Below are 25,255 nucleotides of genomic sequence, written 5' to 3' on the forward strand. Positions count from 1 at the left end.
TTAATGAACTAGCCGATAAACCCTTTTCTAAACCTTCTTGTAGAAAAGACAATATCCTAGGGATCCTAACCTTACTCCAGGAGTAACGTTTGGATTCGCACCAGTATAGGTATTTGCGCCATATTTTATGGTAAATCTTTCTGGTAACAGGCTTCCTAGCCTGGATCAGGGTATCAATAACCGACTCAGAAAAACCACGCTTTGATAAAATCAAGCGTTCAATTTCCAAGCAGTCAGTTTCAGAGAAGTTAGATTTTGATGTTTGAATGGACCCTGTATCAGAAGGTCCTGTCTCAGAGGTAGAGACCAAGGCGGACAGGATGACATGTCCACTAGATCTGCATACCAAGTCCTGCGTGGCCATGCAGGCGCTATTAGAATCACAGATGCTCTCTCTTGTTTGATTTTCGCAATCAATCGAGGAAGCAGCGGGAAGGGTGGAAACACATAAGCCATCCCGAAGTTCCAAGGTGCTGTCAAAGCATCTAACAGAACCGCTTCCGGATCCCTGGATCTGGACCCGTAGTGAGGAAGTTTGGCGTTCTGGCGAGACGCCATGAGATCTATCTCTGGTTTGCCCCAACGTCGAAGTAATTGGGCAAAAATCTCCGGATGAAGTTCCCACTCTCCCGGATGAAAAGTCTGGCGACTCAAGAAATCCGCCTCCCAGTTCTCCACTCCCGGGATGTGGATTGCTGACAGGTGGCAAGAGTGAGACTCTGCCCAGCGAATTATCTTTGATACTTCCATCATTGCTAGGGAGCTTCTTGTCCCTCCCTGATGGTTGATGTAAGCTACAGTCGTGATATTGTCCGACTGAAACCTGATGAACCCCTGAGTTGTTAATTGGGGCCAAGCTAGAAGGGCATTGAGAACTGCCCTCAATTCCAGAATGTTTATTGGAAGGAGACTCTCCTCCTGATTCCATAATCCCTGAGTCTTCAGAGAATTCCAGACAGCGCCCCAACCTAGCAGGCTGGCGTCTGTTGTTACGATTGTCCAGTCTGGCCTGCTGAATGGCATCCCCCTGGACAGGTGTGGCCGATAAAGCCACCATAGAAGAGAATTTCTGGTCTCTTGATTCAGATTCAGGGTAGGGGACAAATCTGAGTAATCCCCATTCCACTGACTTAGCATGCACAATTGCAGCGGTCTGAGGTGTAGGCGTGCAAAAGGTACTATGTCCATTGCCGCTACCATTAAGCCGATCACCTCCATGCATTGAGCCACTGACGGGTGTTGAATGGAATGAAGGACACGGCATGCATCCTGAAGCCTTGATAACCTGTCTTCTGTCAGGTAAATCTTCATTTCTACAGAATCTATAAGAGTCCCCAAGAATGGAACTCTTGTGAGAGGAAAAAGAGAACTTTTCTTTTCGTTCACTTTCCATCCATGCGACCTTAGAAATGCCAGAACTAACTCTGTATGAGACTTGGCAGTTTGAAAGCTTGAAGCTTGTATTAGAATGTCGTCTAGGTACGGAGCTACCGAAATCCCTCGCGGTCTTAGTACCGCCAGAAGGGCGCCCAGAACCTTTGTGAAGATTCTTGGGGCCGTAGCCAATCCGAATGGAAGAGCTACAAACTGGTAGTGCCTGTCTAGGAAGGCAAACCGTAGATACCGTTGATGATCTTTGTGAATCGGTATGTGAAGGTAAGCATCTTTTAAATCCACTGTGGTCATGTACTGACCCTTTTGGATCATAGGTAAGATTGTCCGAATAGTTTCCATTTTGAACGATGGAATTCTTAGGAATTTGTTTAGAATCTTTAAATCTAAGATTGGCCTGAAAGTTCCCTCTTTTTTGGGAACCACAAACAGGTTTGAGTAGAACCCTTGTCCTTGTTCCGACCGCGGAACTGGATGGATCACTCCCATTAATAACAGATCTTGTACACAGCGTAGAAACGCTTCTTTCTTTATCTGGTTTGTTGACAACCTTGACAGATGAAATCTCCCTTTTGGGGGAGATAATTTGAAGTCCAGAAGGTATCCCTGAGATATGATCTCCAGCGCCCAGGGATCCTGAACATCTCTTGCCCAGGCCTGAGCGAAGAGAGAAAGTCTGCCCCCCACTAGATCCGGTCCCGGATCGGGGGCTCTCGGTTCATGCTGTCTTTGGGGCAGCAGCAGGTTTCCTGGCCTGTTTGCCCTTATTCCAGGACTGGTTAGGTTTCCAGCCTTGTCTGTAACGAGCAACAGCTCCTTCCTGTTTTGGTGCAGTGGAGGTTGACGCTGCTCCAGGTTTGAAATTCCGAAAGGAACGAAAATTAGACTGTCTAGCCTTAGCTTTGGCTTTGTCTTGAGGTAGGGCGTGGCCCTTACCTCCTGTAATGTCAGCGATAATTTCTTTCAACCCGGGCCCAAATAAAGACTGCCCCTTGAAAGGTATATTAAGTAATTTAGACTTAGAAGTAACATCAGCTGACCAGGATTTTAGCCACAGTGCTCTACGTGCCTGTATGGCGAATCCAGAGTTCTTAGCCGTAAGTTTAGTTAAATGTACTACGGCCTCCGAAATGAATGAATTGGCTAGTTTAAGGACTCTAAGCCTGTCCATAATGTCGTCCAGCGTAGACGAACTAAGGTTCTCTTCCAGAGACTCCATCCAAAATGCTGCCGCAGCCGTAATCGGCGCGATACATGCAAGGGGTTGCAATATAAAACCTTGTTGAACAAACATTTTCTTAAGGTAACCCTCTAATTTTTTATCCATTGGATCTGAAAAAGCACAGCTATCCTCCACCGGGATAGTGGTACGCTTAGCTAAAGTAGAAACTGCTCCCTCCACCTTAGGGACCGTTTGCCATAAGTCCCGAGTAGTGGCGTCTATTGGAAACATCTTTCTAAATATTGGAGGGGGTGAGAACGGCACACCGGGTCTATCCCACTCCTTAGTAACAATTTCAGTTAATCTCTTAGGTATAGGAAAAACGTCAGTACTCGCCGGTACCGCAAAGTATTTATCCAACCTACACATTTTCTCTGGTATTGCAACGGTGTTACAATCATTGAGAGCTGCTAAGACCTCCCCTAGTAAAGCACGGAGGTTCTCCAATTTAAATTTAAAATTTGAAATATCTGAATCCAATCTGTTTGGATCAGAACCGTCACCCACAGAATGAAGCTCTCCGTCCTCATGCTCTGCAAGCTGTGACGCAGTATCAGACATGGCCCTAGTATTGTCAGCGCACTCTGTTCTCACCCCAGAGTGATCACGCTTGCCTCTTAGTTCTGGTAATTTAGACAAAACTTCAGTCATAACAGTAGCCATATCATGTAATGTTATCTGTAATGGCCGCCCAGATGTATTAGGCGCCATAATATCACTCACCTCCCGGGCGGGAGATGCAGGTACTGCCGCGTGAGGCGAGTTAGTCGGCATAACTCTTCCCTCGCAGTTTGGTGAAATTTGTTCACATTGTACAAATTGACTTTTATTTAAAGTAGCATCAATACAGTTAGTACATAAATTTCTATTGGGCTCCACCTTGGCATTGGAACAAATGACACAGATATTCTCTGAGTCAGACATGTTTAACACACTAGCAATAACTTGCAACCTGGTTATAATCTTTTTTAGCAAAAACGTACTGTGCCTCAAAGAGGTACTTTAACGATTAAATGACAGTTGAGATAATGAACTGAAAACAGTTATAGCATCAAGTTTAAAAAATAACACAACTTTTAGCAAAGGTTTGTTCCCATTAGTAAATAACTAAATTTGACATAAAAAATTATAGAGTAACGTTTTTATTCACAGTCAATAAAAATTCTCACAGCTCTGCTGAGAGAATGTACCTCCCTTCAAAGAAGTTTGAAGACCCCTGAGATCTGTCAGTGAACCGGATCATGCAGGAAATATAATAGTAGCTGACTGGAATTTTTTGATGCGTAGCAAAAGAGCGCCAAAACGGCCCCTCCCTCTCACACACAGCAGTGAGGAGAAACGAAACTGTCACAATTTAAAGCAGACAACTGCCAAGTGGAAAATAATGCCCAAACATTTATTTACTCAGTACCTCAGCAATGTAAACGATTCTACATTCCAGCAAAAACGTTTAACATGACAATATTTATTAAAAGGATTAGTGACCTTTAACAGAGTAGTTCCGGTGAAAAACCATTCCCAGAATACTGAAGTGTATACATACATGTCATTATAACGGTATAGCAGGATTTTTTCATCAATTCCATTCAGAAAATAAAAACTGCTACATACCTCAATGCAGATTCATCTGCCCGCTGTCCCCTGATCTGAAGCCTTTACCTCCCTCAGATGGCCGAGAACAGCAATATGATCTTAACTACTCCGGTTAAAATCATAGTAATAAACTCTGGTAGATTCTTCTTCAAACTCTGCCAGAGAAGTAATAACACGCTCCGGTGCTATTGTAAAATAACAAACTTTTGATTGAAGTCATAAAAACTAAGTATAATCACCATAGTCCTCTCACACATCCTATCTAGTCGTTGGGTGCAAGAGAATGACTAGGACTGACGTAGAGGGGAGGAGCTATATCGGCTCTGCTGGGTGAATCCTCTTGCATTTCCTGTTGGGGAGGAGTTATATCCCAGAAGTAATGATGACCCGTGGACTGATCGCACATAACAGAAGAAATTAAGATTCAAAACCAAGGCAACTTTATGAAGTAAAAAAACATTTGAGATAAAAATGATCATTTTTTTTAACAGCAGCAGTGTTCCCTTTAAGGCTAGTTTTGTGAGCAGCCCAGCAGTGAAACAGTTAATAAGAGAATATACCTAGTAGTCTGCATTGTGCAGTGTTTGCTAACAGCAGAGTGTGGTTCCCTAATTAACTGTTTTACTGCTAGACCACTCTCAAAACTGGCCTTAGAGAGTGTTGAGCAGTCCACATTCAGGTGAATACAGACCTGTGTGCACAGGGCAGGACAGCAGTATTGAGCTAAATGTGTGAGCAGTCCCCATTCCGGTGAATACAGGCCAGTGTATATACAATATAGGACAGCAGTATTGATCGTGTGTGAGCAGTCCCCATTTCCGGTGAATACAGTCCGGTGTACATACAGTGTAGGACAGCAGTATTGAGCTAGAAGTGTGATCACTCCCTTCTGTTGAATACAGGCCGGTGTACATACAGTGTAGGACAACAGCATTGAGCTAGAAGTGTGATCACTCCCTTCTGTTGAATACAGGCCGGTGTACATACAGTGTAGGACAACAGCATTGAGCTAGAAGTGTGATCACTCCCTTCTGTTGAATACAGGCCGGTGTACATACAGTGTAGGACAGCAGTATTGAGCTAGAAGTGTGATCACTCGCTTCTGGTGAATACAGGCCGGTGTACATACAGTGTAGGACAGCAGTATTGAGCTAGAAGTGTGATCACTCCCTTCTGGTGAATACAGGCCGGTGTACATACAGTGTAGGACAACAGTATTGAGCTAGAAGTGTGATCACTCCCTTCTGTTGAATACAGGCCGGTGTACATACAGTGTAGGACAGCAGTATTGAGCAAAAGTGTGATCACTCCCTTCTGGTGAATACAGGCCGGAGTACATACAGTGTAGGACAGCAGTATTGAGCTAGAATTGTGATCACCCCCTTCTGTTGAATATAAGTCGGTGTACATACAGTGTAGGACAGCAGTATTGAGCTAGAAGTGGGATCACTCCCTTCTGGTGAATACAGGCCGGTGTACATACAGTGTAGGACAGCAGTATTGAGCTAGAAGTGTGATCACTCCCTTCTTGTGACTACAGGCCGGTGTATATACAGTGTAGGACAGCAGTATTGAGCTAGAAGTGTGATCACCACCCTTCTGTTGAATATAAGCCGGTGTACATACAGTGTAGGACAACAGTATTGAGCTAGAAGTGTGATCACTCCCTTCTGGTGAATACAGGTCAGTGTGTTCAAACTACAGGGCAGCTGCAAGAAGCTATCAGTATATGTCTCACCTGATAATTTATGAGTTGAATCCGGTTTCTGTGGTACAGCACTGGGCCATAGAATCCGTTCACCCCAGGAACGTACTGGGACCCACCCAAAATAAAACTTCCAACTGTGTCTGAGAGAAGGATGTTTTCTTTAAACCTGGAGGCATGGGAGATATTACTAGAGCATGGCACATTAAACCGCATTTGTCTAGCAATGAAAATGTTTAAAACACAGGACAAGACCAGCAAAAATTACATTATAATTTTAAACCATGATCTAAATAATTAACATCTTATTGACTCACTGTAAACTGTTTGTTGACTGTAAGTGATGACCCTGGTGCTGGTGCGGAGAGGTTAGAGGGTAGAGAATATGCAGGTACCCAACAATTCATTAAAGGGACATTGTACTAAAAAAATTTTTCTCTCACTCACATGAAGCAACAGTAGTTAAATACAGGGAGTGCAGAATTATTAGGCAAGTTGTATTTTTGAGGATTAATTTTATTATTGAACAACAACCATGTTCTCAATGAACCCAAAAAACTCATTAATATCGAAGCTGAATAGTTTTGGAAGTAGTTTTTAGTTTGTTTTTAGTTATAGCTATTTTAGGGGGATATCTGTGTGTGCAGGTGACTATTACTGTGCATAATTATTAGGCAACTTAACAAAAAACAAATATATACCCATTTCAATTATTTATTTTTACCAGTGAAACCAATATAACATCTCAACATTTACAAATATACATTTCTGACATTCAAAAACAAAACAAAAACAAATCAGTGACCAATATAGCCACCTTTCTTTGCAAGGACACTCAAAAGCCTGCCATCCATGGATTCTGTCAGTGTTTTGATCTGTTCACCATCAACATTGCGTGCAGCAGCAACCACAGCCTCCCAGACACTGTTCAGAGAGGTGTACTGTTTTCCCTCCTTGTAAATCTCACATTTGATGATGGACCACAGATTCTCAATGGGGTTCAGATCAGGTGAACAAGGAGGCCATGTAATTAGATTTTCTTCTTTTATACCCTTTCTTGCCATCCACGCTGTGGAGTACTTGGACGCGTGTGATGGAGCATTGTCCTGCATGAAAATCATGTTTTTCTTGAAGGATGCAGACTTCTTCCTGTACCACTGCTTGAAGAAGGTGTCTTCCAGAAACTGGCAGTAGGACTGGGAGTTGAGCTTGACTCCATCCTCAACCCGAAAAGGCCCCACAAGCTCATCTTTGATGATACCAGCCCAAACCAGTACTCCACCTCCACCTTGCTGGCGTCTGAGTCGGACTGGAGCTCTCTGCCCTTTACCAATCCAGCCACGGGCCCATCCATCTGGCCCATCAAGACTCACTCTCATTTCATCAGTCCATAAAACCTTAGAAAAATCAGTCTTGAGATATTTCTTGGCCCAGTCTTGACGTTTCAGCTTGTGTGTCTTGTTCAGTGGTGGTCGTCTTTCAGCCTTTCTTACCTTGGCCATGTCTCTGAGTATTGCACACCTTGTGCTTTTGGGCACTCCAGTGATGTTGCAGCTCTGAAATATGGCCAAACTGGTGGCAAGTGGCATCTTGGCAGCTGCACGCTTGACTTTTCTCAGTTCATGGGCAGTTATTTTGCGCCTTGGTTTTTCCACACGCTTCTTGCGACCCTGTTGACTATTTTGAATGAAACGCTTGATTGTTCGATGATCACGCTTCAGAAGCTTTGCAATTTTAAGAGTGCTGCATCCCTCTGCAAGATATCTCACTATTTTTGACTTTTCTGAGCCTGTCAAGTCCTTCTTTTGACCCATTTTGCCAAAGGAAAGGAAGTTGCCTAATAATTATGCACACCTGATATAGGGTGTTGATGTCATTAGACCACACCCCTTCTCATTACAGAGATGCACATCACCTAATATACTTAATTGGTAGTAGGCTTTCGAGCCTATACAGCTTGGAGTAAGACAACATGCATAAAGAGGATGATGTGGTCAAAATACTAATTTGCCTAATAATTCTGCACTCCCTGTATGCTACCTTGAAACTAATATATCTGTATCAGTTGTGTACTTTGTACTAATCCCCACTGGCTGATAGTCAAGTCTTTCTAATGCTCATTGGCTAATAATCATGTCCTATTAATGCTCATTGGTTAATAATCATATCCTACTAATGCTTACTGGTTAATAGTCACTTCCTACTAATGCTCATTGGCTAATAGCCACTTCCTACTAATGCTCATTGGCTAATAGTCACTTCCTACTAATTCTCATTGGCTGATAGGTACTTCCTACTAATGCTCATTGGCTAATAGTCACTTCCTACTAATGCTCACTGGCTAATAGTCATGCCCTACTAATGCTCATTGGTTAATAGTCACGTCCGACTAATGCTCATTGGCTGATAGCCACTTCCTACTAATGCTCATTGGCTGATAGGTACTTCCTACTAATGCTCATTGTCTGAGTCACTTCATGCTAATGCTCATCAGCTGATAGTCACTTCCTACAAATGCTCATTGGCTGAAAGTCACTTCCTACTAATGCTCATTGGCTGATAGTCACTTCCTACTAATACCCATTGGTAGATAGTCCCTTCCAACTAATGCTCATTGGAAGATAGTCCCTTTCCTCATAATGCTTATTGGTAGATAGTCACTTCCTACTAATGCTCATTGATAGATAGTCACTTACTACTAAAGCTCATTGGTAGATAGCCCCTTCCTACTAATGCTCATTGACTGATAACCCCTTCCTACTAATGCTCATTGGTAGATAACCTCCTTCCTACTAATGCTCATTGGTAGATAGTCCCTTCCTACTAATGATCATTGGTAGATAGTCCCTTCCTACTAATGCTCATTAACTGATAATTACTTCCAACTAATGCTCATTGGTAGATGGCCCCTTCCTACTAATGCTCATTGACTGACAGTCACTTCCTACTACTGCTCATTAACTGAGAGTCACTTCCTACTACTGCTCATTGATTGATAGTCACTTCCTACTAATGCTCATTGACAGATAGTCACTTTCTACTAATGCTCATTGGCAGATAGCCCCTTCTTACTTATGCTTATTGGTAGATAGTCACTTCCTAATAATGCTCATTGAGTGATAACCACTTCCTACAAATGCTCATTGACTGATAGCTCTGTCCTACTAATGCTCATTGGTAGATAGCCCTTTGCTACTAATGCTCATTGGTAGATAGCTACTTCCTGTTATCTATATGGCACACATGAACTAGCACTGTATAGTTCTGCTGTGCATGGGAGAGAGCACAATGTTATCTATATGGCACACATGAAGTAGAACTGTCTGGCTTTTGTGCAAGATTGTAAAAAGATAATAAAAGCACAGAGATAAAGGCAGGGGCTTAGAAACAGGCAAACTTATAGGTTATAAAGTATATTATTATAACAATGTTAGTTATGTAATGCTGGGGAATGGGTAGCAAAGGTGTTATATATCTTTTTAAACAATACAAAATAAAGTAGAATGTCCCATGTAAATAACATAAATACTGTTAGGCATAGTATCCCTTTAAGACATTAACGGCTATGCAGAACTTGCTCAGTCTCAGAACTGACTCATTGAGTTCTGGAAAAGTGCCGCAGTGACAGATGGGGGGGGGGGGGGCATTGGGATGTGCTAGGCTTCAGCAGCACCACTAAAGTACAGACATGAATTTGCACAGCAGTCCCTTTTGTATTTCTGTTTGTTGCTCTAGCAGGACAAGGAGAGCAGGGCAGGGGCAGAGAGGGGATATAAATAGCAGCAATAAGTAGCAGAACATGTTTACACCGAGCAATTAACATAATACGTTACCTGTACACCATAGTGCTAGAGGTTCCCTCACACATCACTTTCAGGGTCCCCTGGAAAATAAAATCTATGTGTGACTTTGGGTTATCACAACTTGCCCTGTGGACTGTATGGGTCTTTGCAAACAAGATTTCACATATAATGACTGCTCATTATATAAAATAACTAAGGGACAGATAACAAGTGGTGCGCTATTTAGCGCGTATTACAAATTGAAAGTAAAATGTTTGCGAGCAAGTAAAAGCCGATGAACGCTAACTTGAGGACTTTAGATATTGTGACCGCACTAACTCCTTCTTCCCATGAAGTTCAATGGAGCATGAAAACTGAAAAAAACACATAAATGATGCTTACCTGATAATTTCATTTCCATCTGTGGGAGGAGAGTCCACTGCTTCATTCATTACTTGTGGGAATTAAGAACCTGGCCACCAGGAGGAGGCAGACACCCCAGGCAAAGGCTTAAATACCTCCCCACTCTCCTCATCCTCATTCTGCCAAGGGAACAAGAAAACAGTAGGAGAAATATCAGGGTATAAATGGTGCCAGAAGAATATTAAATGTAGGTCCTTCCATCGGAGAAAACGGGCGGGAGCAGTGGACTCTCCTCCCACAGATGAAAATTAAATTATCAGGTAAGCATAATTTGTGTTTTCCATCTTAATGGGAGGAGAGTCCACTGATTCATTCATTACTTGTGGGAACAAATACCCAAGCTCTAGAGGACACTGAATGACACGGGAGGGTAAAAGGAGGCGGACCCTACACTGAGGGCACCACAGCCTGCAGAACCTTTCTCCCAAAAACAGCTTCTGCCGAAGCAAAAACATCAAATTTGTAAAATTTTGCAAAAGTATGTAAAGAGAACCAAGTGGCCGCCTTGCAAATCTGCTCCACAGAGGCCTCGTTCTTAAAGGCCCAAGAAGAGGCCACAGCCCTAGTCGAGCGAGCCATAATCCTCTGAGGAGGCTTATGTCCCGCTGTCTCATAGGCCGAACAGATAACGCTCTGCAACCAAAAAGACAGTGAAATGGAAGAGGCCCTCTGCCCCCTACGCTTCCCTGAAAACACAACAAATAAAGACGAAGTCTGTATGAAATCCTTTGTGGCCTGAAGATAAAACTTCAAGGCTCGAACCACATCCAAGTTATGAAGTAACCTCTCTTTAGAAGAAGAAGGGTTAGGACACAAGGAGGTAACTATTATCTCCTGATTGATGTTACGATTTCACACCACCTTGGGAAGAAACCCCAACCCAGTGAGAAGCACAGCCTTATCAGCATGAAAAACCAGGTAAGGTGACTCATATTGCAAGGCCGCTAACTCAGAGACTCGGTGAGCCGATGCATTAGCCAGTAGGAATAGAACCTTCCAAGAAAGAAGTTTAATGTCAAGAGCATGCATAGGCTCAAATGGAGCCCTTTGCAAAACCTTAAGAACCAAGTTTAAGCTACAAGGAGGAGCAGAAGATCTAAACCCCCGGTCTGATTCTGGACAGAGCCTGAACAAAGGACTGAATATCAGGAAGCTCTGCTAGCTTCTTGTGTAACAGAACCGATAAGGCCAAAATCTGTCCCTTTAAGGAACTTGCGGCAAGACCCTTATCCAGACCATCTTGGAGAAAAGCCAGAATCCTGGATACCCTAATTTTATGCCAGGGATATCCACGGTCCTCACACACCTTATGGTAGATGCGACGAGCGACCGGTTTCCTGGCCTGAATGAGAGTAGCAATCACTCTCTTGGAGAACCCTCTCTTGGCCAAGACTAGGCGTTCAATCTCCACGCAGTCCGCCTCAGAGAATCGAGATTTTGGTTGAGAAAGGGACCCTGAACTAGCAGATCTCTGCAACAGGGTAACCTCCATGGAGGAGACAATCACATTACCACCAGATCCACAAACCACGTCCTCCGTGGCCACAACAGGGCAATCAGAATGGTTGAAGCTTGCTTCTGTTTGATGCGGGACACCACTCGAGGGAGAAGTAGCAACGGGGGTAAAATGTAAATTAGGTTGAACTCCCAAGGTACCGCCAAGGCATCTATCAGCTCTGCCTGGCGATCCCTGGACGCCATGAGATCTATCTCAGGCGTCCCACATCTGATGCAGATCTCCACAAACACCTCTGGATGGAGAGACCATTCCCCCCGGATGAAACGGTTGTCTGCTGAGGAAATCCGCTTCCCAGTTATCCACACCCGGAATGTGGATCGCTGAGAGCGAACAGCTGTGGGTCTCTGCCCATTCCAGAATCCGAGACACCTCTCTCATGGCTAGGGAGCATCTCGTTCCCACCTGATGGTTTATGTACACCACCGAGGTAATGGCCCCCCATAGCTCAAGCTGAGAGTCCGGAATGGGGAACAGCTTTTTGAAAGAGGTAAAGAGAGAAAAGGACGAACCAAGTTTCTCCCACTCATTCTTAATAATAGTAGCCATCTTCACAGGAACTGGGAAGGTCTGAGGCACCACCCTGTCCTCGTAAACCCTATCTAGCTTAGGGATCGAAGGTTCTTCTGGAAGTTTTGGTTCCAGAACCTCCAACGTAGCAAGCAATTCTTGCAGTAAAAAGCGCAAATGCTCGATTTTAACTTGAAATCTGTCTCCTCCGCAGCGGAGGTCTAGAAGATGCAGATTCCGTCCCAGAGAGAGCGCCCTGAAAAGAGTCGGAGATGTCCTCCTCAGCAGATAATGTATCCGAGACATTCAACGGAGTAGATGACCCCTGGGGCGGAAGACTATGCCTTTCCCTTCGCAGAGCGTGGTAAGGCAGTGAAGGTCGCAGAAACCGCCATTTGTAACTGGGCAGCGAAATCTGGCGGCCAAGGGGCCCCTCCCGCAGGAGGATCAGTAAGGGCTCTGGGGAACTGCATATGTAATCGGAGATGAATGTAGGGAACACACCTCACGGGACAGAGAACCCTCAGAGGTGGACAGCTCAGTAGTACTAAATATCTTATCTTTTTAGATATTGCAATCTTATCAAAGCATGTGGAACACAGTTGAGCAGGCGGATCAACCTGCACCTCCTCACAATAAACACAGGTATTAGATTTAATTAAAGAGGGAGTATCCTCTAACATAGCAGAGTCCTCCATAGCTTGCGTTTGTAATAGGGACTAGATAGATTAAAAAGTACCTTTATACACCAATGGCTGGAATTGCCAATCAGGTAAGGGAAGTTGAAGAGGCCACAACTGGTCACATGAAGTGCCATGTAGGACCACACTATAGAGAAAATTAGGGGTTAGGAAGATGCCGCGCTGATCTACACCTGACTGTTCACACATTGCTAGAGCCTCATCTCACACATAACGCAGCATCAACACAATAAAGATATTATGCATAAATCTCCCCCTGTTCAATAATCCCCCTTCCAGGGATATTAACCCTTGATTACATACAGATAAAAGGAGACACACTTCGACCCTGTCTTCTTGCGTTATCATATGTGTATAAATGAAACGATCTTACCAGAATCTATGCCGTGGAACAGGAACACGGCCCTTCAAGTGTGACAGGTTAGTAGCATCGCTCCTGACATGGACTTGAGTGCATAAAGCAGGCAGCAAAACTCGTCAACGCTAATTGCTTAAGGTACTGTTAATCATGAGTCGGGATGGTTTCGCAGAAAGACTCTCCCTAGATCTCTGGACTCTAACTTTCACCCATGCTCTCACTGAGAGGCTGACAGGGTTACTTAAAACTCCAGTCCCATTTTGAAGAGTACTACCCTCCATAAGAGACTACTCCAATCTTATGACACTTCTCTGCCATCCTCCTGTGATGAAAGGCAAAGAATGACTGGGGACTGAGATGAGTGGGGGAGGTATTTAAGCCTTTGGCTGGGGTGTCTGCCTCCTTCTGGTGGCCGGGTTCTTAATTCCCACAAGTAATGAATGAAGCAGTGTACTCTCCTCCCATTAAGATAGAAACACTTATCGCTTGTACGCTAACCCGACACGGTGTTAGGCATACAGTGATAACCCAAAGGTAGCAATGAATAATTTACATACCAATGCTCTTCACATAGTGGAAAATGTTCTATGTAATTTTAAATATATATGTATATACAGTATATATAATAATTTTTTTGTAAAATCTATATCTAAACCTATATATCTATTTGAATATATACAGATACATATAGGAATATCTATTTAAAAACAGATAGAACACTTTCCACTATGTGAATAACATTGGATAGTAAAATATTTACAGTACATGCACAGTAAAACAGTAAATATAAAATATGAATACAAATGTTTTTTCATGTTTTCAGGAATTTCATGAATTTGACAGGAAAGGGCTCCTAAGTATATTTTGTGTATACCTGAGTATATATTTGTTTATAGGTGTGTGTGAATATATATATACTGTATACATACAGAGAGAAGCACATTTATACATAAATACACATACATGCATATATATACATATTTAGATATGTATATATATATATATATATATATATATATATATATATATATAATATATTGTATATCTCCGTTCAAATACTTTGTCATATACTATATACCTTTAAACCCTTATAACTTTTCATTTTTATTATTTATGTGAATGATTATTATTATATAGTGTATATATGAGTGTAACACTTTATTTTAATGTATTTATGTTGTGTTTGGTGCAAGTTTTTACTTAGCCCTAAACGTTTATGGTAGGACGTTTAGGGCTAACCTGATGAGTGCAAAATTTAGTTTGCGCTGGTGCAGTTGCATTTACTTTCAACTTGGAATATGAGCGAAAGTTAATGTGGGCGCAATATTTCAATATTGCGCATTAACATTAGTGCACCACTTGTAATCTAGCCCTGAATGTTTTTTATTATATTACTCCTATTTCCTTCAAGTTATACATCTTAAAAGGATATTAGTTAGTATAATTATATTTATTTTATCTATATATATCACAGCTTTCCCTTTTATTTAAATGTTTGTGGAATCAAATGTATCTTTACCAGAGTATCAGGAAGTGATTTTATTAGCCAGTGAGAAGTGTCTCTAGGTATAAGCTGTGCACAAATATCTTCTAAACCTCCTGTAATTTGTAGTAATAACAAGTACATTAGCAATATGTCTTTCTGTATTGAACATAAAATAATAATAATTGAATACGCATTGCAGTTTTTGCTTCTTGAAAAACTAGTGATCTTATGAAAAACAGAATTTATGTTTACCTGATAAATTACTTTCTCCAACGGTGTGTCCGGTCCACGGCGTCATCCTTACTTGTGGGATATTCTCTTCCCCAACAGGAAATGGCAAAGAGCCCAGCAAAGCTGGTCACATGATCCCTCCTAGGCTCCGCCTTCCCCAGTCATTCGACCGACGTAAAGGAGGAATATTTGCATAGGAGAAATCATATGATACCGTGGTGACTGTAGCTAGAGAAAATAAATCATCAGACCTGATTAAAAAACCAGGGCGGGCCGTGGACCGGACACACCGTTGGAGAAAGTAATTTATCAGGTAAACATAAATTCTGTTTTCTCCAACATAGGTGTGTCCGGTCCACGGCGTCATCCTTACTTGTGGGAACCAATACCAAAGCTTTAGGACACGGATGATGGGAGGGTGCAAATCAGGTCACCTAGATGGAAGGCACCACGGCTTGCAAAACCTTTCTCCCAAAAATAGCCTCAGAAGAAGCAAAAGTATCAAATTTGTAAAATTTGGTAAAAGTGTGCAGTGAAGACCAAGTCGCTGCCTTACATATCTGATCAACAGAAGCCTCGTTCTTGAAGGCCCATGTGGAAGCCACAGCCCTAGTGGAATGAGCTGTGATTCTTTCAGGAGGCTGCCGTCCGGCAGTCTCATAAGCCAATCGGATGATGCTTTTAAGCCAAAAAGAGAGAGAGGTAGAAGTTGCTTTTTGACCTCTCCTTTTACCAGAATAAAGAACAAACAAGGAAGATGTTTGTCTGAAATCCTTTGTAGCCTCTAAATAGAATTTTAGAGCACGAACTACATCCAAATTGTGCAACAAACGTTCCTTCTTTGAAACTGGATTCGGACACAAAGAAGGCACGACTATCTCCTGGTTAATATTTTTGTTAGAAACAACTTTCGGAAGAAAACCAGGTTTAGTACGCAAAACCACCTTATCTGCATGGAACACCAGATAAGGAGGAGAACACTGCAGAGCAGATAACTCTGAAACTCTTCTAGCAGAAGAAATTGCAACCAAAAACAAAACTTTCCAAGATAATAACTTGATATCAACGGAATGTAGGGGTTCAAACGGAACCCCCTGAAGAACTGAAAGAACTAAATTGAGACTCCAAGGAGGAGTCAAAGGTTTGTAAACAGGCTTGATTCTAACCAGAGCCTGAACAAAAGCTTGAACATCTGGCACAGCCGCCAGCTTTTTGTGAAGTAAAACAGATAAAGCAGAAATCTGTCCCTTCAAAGAACTTGCAGATAATCCTTTCTCCAAACCTTCTTGAAGAAAGGATAGAATCTTAGGAATTTTTATCTTGTTCCATGGGAATCCTTTAGATTCACACCAACAGATATATTTTTTCCATATTTTATGGTAGATTTTTCTAGTTACAGGCTTTCTAGCCTGAACAAGAGTATCAATGACAGAATCTGAGAACCCTCGCTTTGATAAAATCAAGCGTTCAATCTCCAAGCAGTCAGTTGGAGTGAGGCCAGATTCGGATGTTCGAACGGACCTTGAACAAGAAGGTCCTGTCTCAAAGGTAGCTTCCATGGTGGAGCCGATGACATATTCACCAGATCTGCATACCAAGTCCTGCGTGGCCACGCAGGAGCTATCAAGATCACCGATACCCTCTCCTGTTTGATCCTGGCTACCAGCCTGGGAATGAGAGGAAACGGTGGGAACACATAAGCTAGGTTGAAGCTCCAAGGTGTTACTAGTGCATCCACTAGAGTCGCCTTGGGATCCCTGGATCTGGACCCGTAGCAAGGAACCTTGAAGTTCTGACGAGACGCCATCAGATCCATGTCTGGAATGCCCCACAATTGAATTATTTGGGCAAAGATTTCCGGATGGAGTTCCCACTCCCCCGGATGAAATGTCTGACGACTCAGAAAATCCGCTTCCCAATTTTCCACTCCTGGGATGTGGATTGCAGACAAGTGGCAGGAGTGAGTCTCCGCCCATTGAATTATTTTGGTCACTTCTTCCATCGCCAGGGAACTCCTTGTTCCCCCCTGATGGTTGATATACGCAACAGTCGTCATGTTGTCTGATTGAAACCGTATGAATTTGGCCTTTGCTAGCTGAGGCCAAGCCTTGAGAGCATTGAATATCGCTCTCAGTTCCAGAATATTTATCGGGAGAAGAGATTCTTCCCGAGACCAAAGACCCTGAGCTTTCAGGGGTTCCCAGACCGCGCCCCAGCCCACCAGACTGGCGTCGGTCGTGACAATGACCCACTCTGGTCTGCGGAAGCTCATCCCTTGTGACAGGTTGTCCAGGGTCAGCCACCAACGGAGTGAATCTCTGGTCCTCTGATCTACTTGTATCGTCGGAGACAAGTCTGTATAATCCCCATTCCACTGACTGAGCATGCACAGTTGTAATGGTCTTAGATGAATTCGCGCAAAAGGAACTATGTCCATTGCCGCGACCATCAAACCTATTACTTCCATGCACTGCGCTATGGAAGGAAGAAGAACAGAATGAAGTACTTGACAAGAGCTTAGAAGTTTTGATTTTCTGGCCTCTGTCAGAAAAATCCTCATTTCTAAGGAGTCTATTATTGTTCCCAAGAAGGGAACTCTTGTTGACGGAGATAGAGAACTTTTTTCTACGTTCACTTTCCACCCGTGAGATCTGAGAAAGGCCAGGACAATGTCCGTATGAGCCTTTGCTTGTGGTAGAGACGACGCTTGAATCAGTATGCCGTCCAAGTAAGGTACTACTGCAATGCCCCTTGGTCTTAGCACCGCTAGAAGGGACCCTAGTACCTTTGTGAAAATTCTTGGAGCAGTGGCTAATCCGAATGGAAGTGCCACAAACTGGTAATGCTTGTCCAGAAAGGCGAACCTTAGGAACCGATGATGTTCCTTGTGGATAGGAATATGTAGATACGCATCCTTTAAATCCACCGTGGTCATGAATTGACCTTCCTGGATGGTAGGAAGAATTGTCCGAATGGTTTCCATTTTGAACGATGGAACCTTGAGAAATTTGTTTAGGATCTTGAGATCTAAGATTGGTCTGAATGTTCCCTCTTTTTTGGGAACTATGAACAGATTGGAGTAGAATCCCATCCCTTGTTCTCCTAATGGAACAGGATGAATCACTCCCATTTTTAACAGGTCTTCTACACAATGTAAGAATGCCTGTCTTTTTATGTGGTCTGAAGACAATTGAGACCTGTGGAACCTTCCCCTTGGGGGTAGCTCCTTGAATTCCAGAAGATAACCTTGGGAGACTATTTCTAGAGCCCAAGGATCCAGAACATCTCTTGCCCAAGCCTGAGCGAAGAGAGAAAGTCTGCCCCCCACCAGATCCGGTCCCGGATCGGGGGCCAACATCTCATGCTGTCTTGGTAGCAGTGGCAGGTTTCTTGGCCTGCTTACCTTTGTTCCAGCCTTGCATTGGCCTCCAGGCTGGCTTGGTTTGAGAAGTATTACCCTCTTGCTTAGAGGATGTAGAACTTGAGGCTGGTCCGTTTCTGCGAAAGGGACGAAAATTTGGTTTATTTTTAGCCTTAAAAGACCTATCCTGAGGAAGGGTGTGGCCCTTACCCCCAGTGATATCTGAAATAATCTCTTTCAAGTCAGGGCCAAACAGCGTTTTCCCCTTGAAAGGTATGTTAAGTAATTTGTTCTTGGAGGACGCATCCGCTGACCAAGACTTTAGCCAAAGCGCTCTGCGCGCCACAATAGCAAACCCTGAATTTTTCGCCGCTAATCTAGCTAATTGCAAAGTGGCGTCTAAGGTAAAAGAGTTAGCCAACTTAAGTGCTTGAACTCTGCCCATAACCTCCTCATAAGAGGATGCTTGATTGAGCGACTTTTCTAGTTCCTCGAACCAGAAACACGCTGCTGTAGTGACAGGAACAATGCATGAAATTGGTTGTAGAAGGTAACCTTGCTGAACAAACATCTTTTTAAGCAAACCCTCTAATTTTTTGTCCATAGGATCTTTAAAAGCACAACTATCTTCTATAGAGATAGTGGTGCGTTTGTTTAGAGTAGAAACCGCCCCCTCGACCTTGGGGACTGTCTGCCATAAGTCCTTCCTGGGGTCGACCATAGGAAATAATTTCTTAAATATAGGGGGAGGGACAAAAGGTATGCCGGGCCTTTCCCATTCTTTATTTACAATGTCCGCCACCCGCTTGGGTATAGGAAAAGCTTCGGGGGGCACCGGGACCTCTAGGAACCTGTCCATTTTACATAATTTCTCTGGAATGACCAAATTGTCACACAACGGCAAAGAGAATGACTGGGGAAGGCGGAGCCTAGGAGGGATCATGTGACCAGCTTTGCTGGGCTCTTTGCCATTTCCTGTTGGGGAAGAGAATATCCCACAAGTAAGGATGACGCCGTGGACCGGACACACCTATGTTGGAGAAACAACATTATTATGCATATGGGGAACGTCAATATTTATCTCACAGACCCAGCAAAAAAAATCTTTCACGTGGTTAAACTGTGCTCTTTTACAGAAATTTGCCGAGTTTCATGTCACTCTAACTTAACGTTTTTCAAGCAAATGTTTGCTGCTTGTTCACATCCATGATAGAAAAAACTCAATTTATGCTTACCTGATAAATGTATTTCTTTCTTGACAGGATGAGTCCACGGATCATCATAATTACTGTTGGGAATATCACTCCTGCCCAGCAGGAGGCGGCAAAGAGCACCACAGCAAAGCTGTTAAATATCTCCTCCCTTCCCTCCCACCACAGTCATTCGACCGAAGAGAAAGGAAGAAACAAGGTGCAGAGGTGTCTGAAGTTTATAACATACTAACAACCTGTCTAAATAACAGGACGGGCCGTGGACTCATCGTGTCAAGAAAGAAATACATTTATCAGGTAAGCATAAATTTTGTTTTCTTTCTTATGACACGATGAGTCCACGGATCATCATAATTACTTTTGGGAATCAATACCCAAGCTAGAGGACACAGATTATAAGGGAGGGCCAAGACAGGAAACCTAAACGGAAGGCACCACTGCTTGAAAAAAAAAAATCCTGTACTATTTTAAAAATAATAAACTCTTGATTGAATAATCTTCCTAACCCCTAATTTACCACCTCCTTGCTCTTAACGTAGGCAAAGAGAATGACTGGGGTGGGAGGGAAGGGAGGAGCTATTTAACAGCTCTGCTGTGGTGCTCTTTGCCGCCTCCTGCTGGGCAGGAGTGATATTCCTAACAGTAATTATGATGATCCGTGGACTCAATGTGTCATAAGAAAGAAAGTGTTCTTCAAAGATCATAAATGCATTTCCTCATGAACACAAGAGTCGGTCATATTCTCATAGGCTATGGTCACATATATACCGTGTACCCTATGTCAGTTGTGCAGTACACAATACAGTGTTATTCAGATGATAAATATTACCAAAAAATCTAACTGAAGCCCAATAGGATATAATATAGCACAAATCACCCAAATACATATGAGTAAAACTGTAAAATGTGTATGTGATTCTTACCAGGGAAATATCAAATGTGAGCTGTATATGGCACCACTCATACAGGGGGACAGGGGACGCTGTCTGAAAGGCCTGCGGCTCACCTGACACCAGCTCCACCTGAACGTGAAAACGACCTGCAGTCATCAGAAGGGAAAATGTCATTAATAGTCAAATACTACATCTGTTGCAGCATCTCTGCCTTAGAACGCATTTATATTAAAGCGACCCTGTGCTAAACACAGAGCAGAAACTGGCATTACAGGTGAATAGTAAAATAGGTTTAGCAGAGAATATTTGAATGAAGCTGACATCTTTATTGTGTGCCACACATTAAATGCACAGTTCAGGGTGCGCGATTATTACATATTACAAGTAGTGAGTTAAGTGTTGTGGTCGAGCGTAACACAATAGTGCATTGGACACCTGGAGTAAAGTATTAGAGTTTGAATATATAGTAACATAGTAACATAGTAACATAGTAGATAAGGTTGAAAAAAGACTGAAGTCCATCGAGTTCAACCTATACAAATCTAAAATACTTACAAAAAGCTCCAGTTAAGCTTAAATAACCCCATTAAAATGTGACCCATTTAATACTAGCAATCATATCCATGAATTTTGTTTATATACAGAAATTTATCCAGACTATTTTTAAATGTATCTATGGTATTGGCATTCACTACCTCCTTTGGTAATGAGTTCCACAATTTTATTGCTCTTACAGTGAAAAAACGTTTCCGTTGCAGGAGATTAAATCTCCTTTCCTCCAACCTTAAATTATGACCTCTTGTCAGAACCAATTTTCTTGGAATAAAAAGAGCTTCTGCCATCTCTGTATATGGGCCTTGAATATATTTATATAAAGTAATCATGTCACCTCTCAAGCGCCTTTTTTCTAAAGAGAACAGACCCAGTTTGGCTAGCCTCTCCTCATAGGATAATTTCTCCAATCCCCTTATTAGCTTTGTGGCCCTTCTCTGAACTTTTTCTAGTTCTGCAATATCTTTTTTAGCAATCGGTCCCCAGAACTGCACTCCAAACTCAAGGTGAGGTCTTACCAGGGCTTTATATAATGACAGAATTATGCTTTCCTCCCTTGAATCAATGCCTCTTTTAATACATGCTAGTATCTTATTAGCCTTTGAAGCCGCTGCCCTGCATTGTGCACTCATCTTTAGCTTGTTATCTATTACTACTCCCAAATCCCTTTCCTCCTGTGTTTGGCTAAGTCTTGTCCCATTTAAAAAATACATAGCCTGCTTATTTTTACTTCCAAAATGTAGAACCTTACATTTTTCCGTATTAAATCTCATTTTCCATTCACTTGCCCATAGTTCTAATTTTAGCAAATCCCTTTGCAAAGAGAGTTCATCCTGCTCTGACCTAATGACCTTACTTAACTTAGTATCATCTGCAAAAATAGAGATGTCGCTATTTAATCCTTGCTCCAAGTCATTTATAAAAATATTAAAAAGAACAGGGCCCAGTACTGATCCCTGGGGGACGCCACTGATTACCTTTGTCCAATCTGAGTATGATCCATTTACTGCTACTCGTTGCTCCCTATCTTTTATCCAGTTATTTATCCATGAGCTAACATTTTCAGCTATTCCCAGTCCCTTAATTTTGTGCATTAATCTCTCATGTGGCACTGTATCAAATGCCTTTGCAAAATCTAAGTATATCACATCAACTGATTCCCCTTTATCTATATTTTTACTTACTTCCTCGTAGAATCTAATTAGATTAGTTTGACATGATCTATTTCTCCTAAAGCCATGCTGATTAGAACTCATAATCTTGTTTACACGAATATGCTCATCAATATAATCCCTTATAATCCCTTCAAATATCTTCCCCACTATTGATGTCAGACTAACTGGTCTATAGCTTCCTGGATCATCCCTGCTTCCCTTTTTGAAGAGTGGCACCACATCAGCTTTACGCCAATCCTGGGGTACCATGCCTGAGGATAATGAGTCTTGAAAAATTAAGAGTAAAGGTTTGTCTATAACAGTGCTAAGTTCACTTAACACCCTTGGGTGTATTCCATCTGGGCCTGGAGTTTTATTTACCTTAATATTTTTTAGAACACATAATATTTTAAAATACAGTATTTCACTTACCTTTATACATATTAAATACAAAATAATGGTTTATTATTGAAACATGTTCTAACAGTGGTGCTGGACCGGGAAGGGCTGAAAGATGTATATGTATTTTTTGTATGTTTGTATGTGTATATATTTATGTGTATGTGTTTGTGTACATTTGTATGTATATATGTATATGTGTATATTTATGTGTGTTTGCATGTATGTGTTTGTGTACATACAGTATATATGTATATATGTATATTTATGTGTATGTATGTATGTGTGTGTATGTTTGTGTACATATGTATGTATATGTGTATATTTATGTGTATGTATGTATGTGTGTGTATGTTTGTGTACATATGTATGTAGATATGTGTATATGTTTGTGTATATGTATGTGTGTGTATGTTTGTGTACATATGTATGTGTGTGTATGTTTGTGTATATTTATGTGTGTATGTATGTGTGTGTGTTTGTGTACTTATATATGTGTATATGTTTGTGTGTATATTTATGTGTATGTGTGTGTATGTTTGTGTACATATCTATGTGTATATGTATGTGTGTATGTATGTTTGTGTATGTCTGTGTACATATGTATGTATATGTGTATATTTATGTATGTATGTTTGTATATATGTATATGTGTATATTTATGTATGTATGTTTGTATATATGTATATGTGTATATTTATGTATGTATGTATGTATATAAGTATATGTGTATATTTATGTATGTATGTTTGTATATATGTATATGTGTATATTTATGTATGTATGTATGTATATAAGTATATGTGTATATTTATGTGTGTATGTACAGTCATGGCCAAAAATATTGGCACCCCTGCATTTCTGTCAGATAATGCACCACTTTGCCCAGAAAATTACAAATGTTTAGGCAATCTCATGTTTATTTATTGTCAGCTAGATTTAGAGTTTGGCGTTAGCCGTCAAAAGCAGCGTTAAGGGGTCCTAATGCTGCTTTTTACCACCCGCTGGTATTTAGAGTCAGGCAGGAAAGGGTCTACCGATCACTTCCTTTCCGCGACTCCAGGCTACCGCAGATCCCCTTACGCCAATTGCGTATCCTATCTTTTCTATGGGATTTGCCTAACGCTGGTATTTGGAGTCATGGAAGAAGTGAGTGGTAGAGCCTCTACCGACAAGACTCCTACCAACAAAAAAAGTGAGTAGTTAAGACCTTTATAGGCTAACGCCGGAATATAAAGCTCCTAACTACTGTGCTATAAAGTACACTAACACCCATAAACTACCTATGTACCCCTAAACCGCCACCTACATTATAGCTATGAACCCCTAATCTGCTGACCCTGACATCGCCAACACCTATATTATATTTATTAACCCCTAATCTGCCCCCCCCAACGTCGCCGCTACCTAACTACACTTATTAACCCCTAATCTGCCGACCGGACCTCGCCGCCACTATAATAAATGTATTAACCCCTAAACCGCCGCACTCCCGCCTCGCAAACACTATAATAAATTGTATTAACCCCTAATCTGCCCTCCCTAACATCGCCGCCACCTACCTACAATTATTAACCCCTAATCTCCCTCCCGCAACGTCGCCGCTACTATAATAAAATTATCAACCCCTAAACCTGACCTCTAACCCTAACCCCCCCCTAAGTTAAATATAATTTTAATTAAACAAAATAATATTCCTATAATTAACTAAATTATTCCTTATTAAAACTAAATTCTTACCTATCAAATAAACCCTAATATAGCTACAATATAACTAATAGTTACATTGTAGCTATTTTAGGATTTATATTTATTTTACAGGCAACTTTGTATTTATTTTAACTAGGTACAATATCTATTAAATAGTTAATAACTATTTAATAGCTACCTAGTTAAAATAAGTACAAAATTACCTGTAAAATAAATCCTAACCTAAGTTACAAATACACCTAACACTACACTATCATTAAATTAATGAACTAAATAAACTACAATTAGCTAAACTAAAATACAATTAAATAAACTAATCTATAATACAAAAAAACCCACTAAATTACAAAAAATAAAAAAAAATTACAAGAAGTTTAAACTAATTACACCTAATCTAAGCCCCCTAATAAAATAAAAAATCCCCCCAAAATAAAAAAATGCCCTACCCTATTCTAAATTACAAACGTAATCAGCTCTTTTACCAGCCCTTAAAAGGGCTTTTTGCGGGGCAATGCCCCAAAGTAATCAGCTCTTTTACCTGAAGTTCAATCTGATTGGCTGATCCAATCAGCCAATCGTATTGAGCTCGCATTCTATTGGCTGCCGTCTGGAGGACCACTTCTGCCCGGCTTGGATGAAGACTTTTGCCCGTCTGGAGGACCACTTCGCCCGGCTTGGATGAATGAAGACATCTCCCGGTAAGTCGATCTTCAGGGGATTAGTGTTAGGTTTTTTTAAGGGTGTTTAGGGTGGGTTTTATTTTTAGGTTAGGGCTTTGGGCCGTAAAAGAGCTAACTGCCCTTTTAAGGGCAATGCCCATCCAAATGCCCTTTTCAGGGCAATGGGGAGCTTAGGTTTTTTTAGATAGTATTTTATTTGGGGGGTTGTTTGTGTGGGTGGTGGGTTTTACTGTTGCTGGGGGGGTTGTTTGTATTTTTTTTTACAGGTAAAAGAGCTGATTACTTTGGGGCAATGCCCCGCAAAAGGCCCTTTTAAGGGCTATTGGTAGTTTAGTTTAGGCTAGGGTTTTTTTTTATTGGGGGGGGGGGGCTTTTT

General features: G+C 41.7%; 1 protein-coding gene across 1 annotated transcript in view; it reads right to left on the reverse strand.

Moving 5' to 3' along the window:
• Positions 1-25,255, reverse strand: part of LOC128652729 (protein sel-1 homolog 3) — a 611,474-nt gene that overhangs the window by 485,689 nt on the left and 100,530 nt on the right. Inside the window, exons 5-6 of the mRNA XM_053705661.1 lie at positions 20,377-20,530; positions 5,946-6,081 (exon numbers count right to left, since the gene is read on the reverse strand). Coding sequence (XP_053561636.1) covers positions 5,946-6,081; positions 20,377-20,530 — 290 coding nt within the window. The remainder of the gene's footprint in view (positions 1-5,945; positions 6,082-20,376; positions 20,531-25,255) is intronic.

This window comes from Bombina bombina, chromosome 3 (genome assembly GCF_027579735.1).
Source record: "Bombina bombina isolate aBomBom1 chromosome 3, aBomBom1.pri, whole genome shotgun sequence".
Classification (NCBI taxonomy): Eukaryota; Metazoa; Chordata; class Amphibia; order Anura; family Bombinatoridae; genus Bombina; species Bombina bombina.